This window comes from Echinococcus granulosus, assembly GCF_000524195.1.
Source record: "Echinococcus granulosus chromosome Unknown EG_S00001, whole genome shotgun sequence".
Lineage (NCBI taxonomy): Eukaryota > Metazoa > Platyhelminthes > Cestoda > Cyclophyllidea > Taeniidae > Echinococcus > Echinococcus granulosus.
The window spans coordinates 384502-389549 of NW_020170381.1; the positions used below are offsets into that span (position 1 = coordinate 384502).

Consider the following 5048-nt stretch of genomic DNA (forward strand, 5'->3'; position numbering starts at 1 on the left):
AACTTCGCTAGCTGCTGATTAAGTTCGCGAATATATTCTCACGTCAAGGCGCTGAACCGAGACGAACAAGTATTGTCAAGCATAAAATAAATACTGGCAAGGCCAGACCTACCTGACAACTACCCAGATGTGTTCCACCTCCTTTGCAAGAAGTAAACCACCTAGTCGAAGAGATGATCCAGGACGAGGTTATAAAGCCATAATAAAGCCATAAAGCTACTCCAATCGCGCTGGTAAAGGGGGGCACCAGTATCCTTCGATCGTAAATTGACTACAGGAAGCTGAACGCCGCAACTAAGGAAAAGGCTTTCCATTACCTTACATTAACAATTCGCTAGACTCCCTACATGGGTCAAAATGGTCCTCCACCTAAAACTTAAAATCAGTGTATTCGCAAGTGGAAGTGGTAGAAATGGACAGAGAGAAGACAGCCTTTATATTGCCAAAGGGGCTTTATGAATTTCAGATGAAGCTCTTTAGACTCTGTAACGCTGCGGCCACCTAACGACTCCCAATGCAAGCAGCATTAATTAGTTTATTCGCAGAACTGAATAATTTACCTAGATGATACTCTCTACCTTGGTGGAGATATTCAGGAGCATAAGGCTGGCCTGAAACTATTGTTGGGCCGCCTGCTGGATGCACGGATGGTCCTGAATCCGAAAAGTGTCGTTTTCTGCAATGCTCGTCTACCTACCTGAGATATACAGTCTGGTCAGACGGGATGACAGTCACTGAAGACCGTACAAAACAAGTGAGATTATGGCCAACACCAAACATTCAAATGAAGCTCCGCGATTTTCAAGGTTCAAAAAAATTGCTACGCATGTTTTATTAAAGATTCTGCTTAGATCGTTAGCCCATTGCATGATTTAACTCGAAGGCGGGCGAAGAATTTAACGTAGGAGAAAGAACATGATAACACGTTTAAAGAACTCAAGCGTACACTCTGCTCCGCACCGATTCTAGCATTACCCAACTCTGAATCGAACGCCTCGGTCTTCGTACTGGATAGGGACGCGAGCGACGCAACCGTGGGCGGTGTACTCTTATAAAGGGCCAAAGAAAGGAGGAAGGGAACACGGCATCGCCCACGCTAGCACCACGCTTGGGGAAAAAGTGAGGCAGAAAAACGCAACACAACGTGGGCTGTTCGCTATCTACTCAGTGGTTAAGCAAATCAAACTACGTAATGTCCAGGAAGTTCAGTGTTGGAAATGATCATTAGGCACTCATTTGGTTAAAAACAATGGAAGAGACAGACTTCTCAGTTGCACCCTGGTACGAAGATCTGCATCAATGATTTTACAGTTCAATACAGAACAGAAAATAAGCATAGCAATGCAAACGCTTTTTCCCACAGACTGTTCGCTGCAGAAACAGGTGACGTTGTGTTGCGTACCATAATTTGGAGCAAACTTGTTGAACATCAGTACCGACCGCAACCCGACTCTGATGCACAAGAAGTTCTTCACATTCTCTTATACGCCCACAGCAAGAGAGATGACTTCATCCAGCAAGGCGACCAGACGGATATAGTAGGAATGGTTGAAGTGCCTAATAGTCCCTGGCTCATTAATACAAACAGGTCTTCAGGAGTCACATGAGGAACTCGGCCACGTGGGTAAATAAAAGATGCTAAACGCCTTAAGCAAAATGTACCGGTGGCCTTCGCTCTCCCCTAATATACTTGACTTCTGCTGAAACCGTATTACTTGCAGCAGCTTTAAAAGGCAGCACCCCATAGCGATCGCACCACTGCAACCTGTCCACCGATTACCAGGGGATAAGGTAGGTAAAAAACTATGGGTTTTCTACGGCTACCAATAGAGGGAATCGGTATATTCTGGTTATGGTAGACTACTTTACGAAAACAGCCTAGACAGAACAGAAATGACACAAGATGTTGAAACGGTTGCTTCAGCCTTCTTCAATCGGTGGATTTGCCAGCATGGAGTACCTGGATCCGTTCGTAGCGATCAAAGCCCTAACTTTGGGATCTAGGAGGTCTTCCGCACTTCAGTAAGTAGTCGGTTTTGGGAGATAAGTACGACATTAGGGCATCCGCAAGGCAATGGGCAGGTGAAAAGGAAAAAATAGCACTCTGATTGGAATAGTGAAGGCTATTGCAAAAGATGCAAGAACAGAAGATTGAAATTTAAGCCTTAAATGTGTTCGTCTCACCTACGGGGCTACAGTTCATACGTTAACAGGCGTTTTATTGTTCAAAATGCTTACAAGTCACAAAAAAATAGTACCCTCCGATACCTTCCTGTCAAACACAGAAGTAACAACCAACGGTGTTCCAGGGTATGTGCTGCACCTGAAAAAGACATTACAGAAACTTTTAACGACGCAGGTAAACACTTGCTACTGTCTTTATCGAGCGGAGGAAATATTACGACAAACACACCCGAACGAACGCCTGCCGAGAAGAGGACTTAGTACAGATATACAGGTCCGTTCCCATACCTGGAACACACCACAAGTTGTGTCACTTTATGGGCAAGGACCCTTTTCAAGCAGTGAAAGCGCTCTTACCTGCAAAATACCTCGACCACAGCGCAAAACTCTGTACTTAGCCAGTAATCGTTCACTCCAACAAGATGCGACTCTGCAAAGGTACGCCACCGGTCAGATACGAAGATAAAGTTTACTCACTAACGGAAGACAGAAAACCATCGAAAAACAAATTTGAATGCGACTTTTAAGTAGGAGCACTGGAGATGGTACTAAAAGATCGAGAAGGTTATAAAATACTCATGTTGTTTAAATGTACCTTTTAAAAAAGAAGCAGGCAGTCGACTCCAACCTCGTGATTGTGGCGTGGTCAGGATCCGTCGAATCAGCTAGGAGCCCAGTTCCCCGATCTTCCCAAACCCATATCTACTCCCATTGACTCCAACCAATAAACATTTTCCAATCCAATTATCCTCTTTGTTCTAAGGGTAGGAAGGCCAGAGCAGGAGAGATAAATGGGAATCGTGCTTCAAGTAGCTGTACATAATAATTAGCTAATGATTAAGTAATTTTTAACTAGCCTTAAGCGAACCTTTTTAATATTTTGAAGTTTGGAAGGCATTATTCACTTTGTTGTTCTTTGTTGCAAATCACTAAACTTTCTTCATTATGAACTCCATCTCTTTTAATTATTGAGGATTAACCTTTCCATTCCCCTAAGCTTTACCCCTGAGTTCAAACGAACAGAAGTTTATCTGGTATTTTTCTGGCTTTTTATTAGTCTTTGAATCCAGTTTTTAACATTTATTTGTATGAGCGAGCGGAAGTCCAAGGTTGTCTGCAAAAGCGCCGCTCTGATTATTTCCTTGGCCTTGAATAGTGGGATTGCCGGTTTGGCTTCTGACGTTTTCTTTGTACTTGTGTATGTTTGCTCTCTACACGGCAGTTAAACGTCAGCTTTGCGTACGTTGATGAACACTTTGTTGGGTGCAATGCAGGATGCTCGGGCTACTATATGCTTTAACTTATCTTCTATTGAGTAGTTCAGTTTCAAATACTATTGGCATCTATGTAAAAAGTGATTACAGGTTCCTCCTGCCTTCTCAGCTACATAGTCAAACTGAGCCTCCGAAAGTTCTGTTCCGTCGGTTTAACTCCACTGGTGATTCTTACCTATTTGTCGCATGTGTAAACAAAATTTTCCAACTTAATTCCTATTCTCTATCCCTTGTGAATGAACGGAAAATCGGCCCAAAGAACTGCTCAATATTTTGCTTTGTTCCTGGGGGATCTTGCATACCTTCAATCAGTATGCCAATGGACCGTTACCCTCCGGATACCGTTCTGACGATTGCGGTCCCCGTTTAACTGATGCATTTGTGAAGTCCTGGTCGACATCAAATTTTGAATATGTGGAATCTTTGTCTGATTTGGGACCTGAAAGTAGCGCCCCTAGTGAGCCTAATTTAGCAAATAACGACTTTGTCCCTGTTGAAGACGCTTTATATGTGTGCTATAATGTTTTTCATGGATTTTGCGAAAGACTTCAACTTACCAACATATCAGTCATCAAACCATGGAAACGGCACTCTTCTCTGTTGGATTTCCACCCCAAACGGGCACCCGATATTCCTATTCCTGTTGTAAATTGGAATACCTCCTTGAGCTCGACTCTCACGGTCGATAGCAGTTACATTTACGTTGGGCTTGAGCAAGATCAGTTTCAGGACGCAACATTGGTCGACCTTGATCCAATATCTATCAGACTTCGTGATTTTGATTACGCCAGCAAAGAGCCAAGTGTTAAGAGTTCATTGAGGTTACAGGAAAGTGATTTTCGAATTAAGTACAAGTTCTCCTTCCAATACACACTTGAAAAAGGGCAACGTGGGTCATCTCAGCCTGTTGTACCACACATTTACTTCGTGGCACAGCAACCAAGCATTACTGAATTTGGAATGCTGGAAACGAGGATTGCACGAGTTTGCTCGGGTGATAAGTTCCTCCATTCGTACGCCGATTTAGAGCTTTCCTGTGAGGGATGCTTCCTACCCGACGGAGGTCAGGCACAGAAGGTATGCAATAGTTATGTCGGATCACTCATCTTTCTTAATCAAACATCTAAATTAAATTCAGATGGCTCTTATTAAAGATACCGATTGGACTCTAGGCATTGAGGAGAAGTTTTACTCATTGGGGCTCTGAATTCTTTTCCCTTAATATTACCATTCTGGACCGCTCTTTTCTATCATGCAAGTTGCAATTCTTTTCTGCACTAATACTCGGCTTGAGACTATTGTTTGCGTTTTGAGTGACCTATGATTTATCTCTCCAGTTGTAGGTGTTCGCGAATCCATAAGCAACTCTCCCAAGTATCTTCATCTTTCCATAGGTTTGATGAAATATAATACAACTGCGAATGTAAATTTCTCATAGGGCACATTAAGCATTAGTGAGAAAGTGTGCTGCCATAAAGCATGAGGCGTCACAGTATCTCATGCAGCAGTAGCGGGCTCAAATAATGCTGAACTATTGATATAGGCGTCTGGGTAATCAGTTTGTTGGGTTGACCCCATCTATCTGTTGAC

At 43.1% G+C, this 5048-nt stretch overlaps 1 protein-coding gene across 1 annotated transcript; it reads left to right on the forward strand. All coding sequences in view use genetic code 11, as the record gives it.

Moving 5' to 3' along the window:
- Window positions 1-681: 681 nt before the first annotated feature.
- Window positions 682-4665, forward strand: EGR_00043 (hypothetical protein; the record flags this gene model as incomplete). The annotated part of the gene is made up of 5 exons (XM_024489292.1): window positions 682-714; window positions 1016-1119; window positions 1364-1538; window positions 3771-4535; window positions 4597-4665. The coding sequence occupies 5 exons, from the start codon at window positions 682-684 to the stop codon at window positions 4663-4665; spliced, it is 1146 nt and encodes a 381-aa protein (XP_024355970.1).
- Between the last annotated feature and the right edge of the window lie 383 nt (window positions 4666-5048).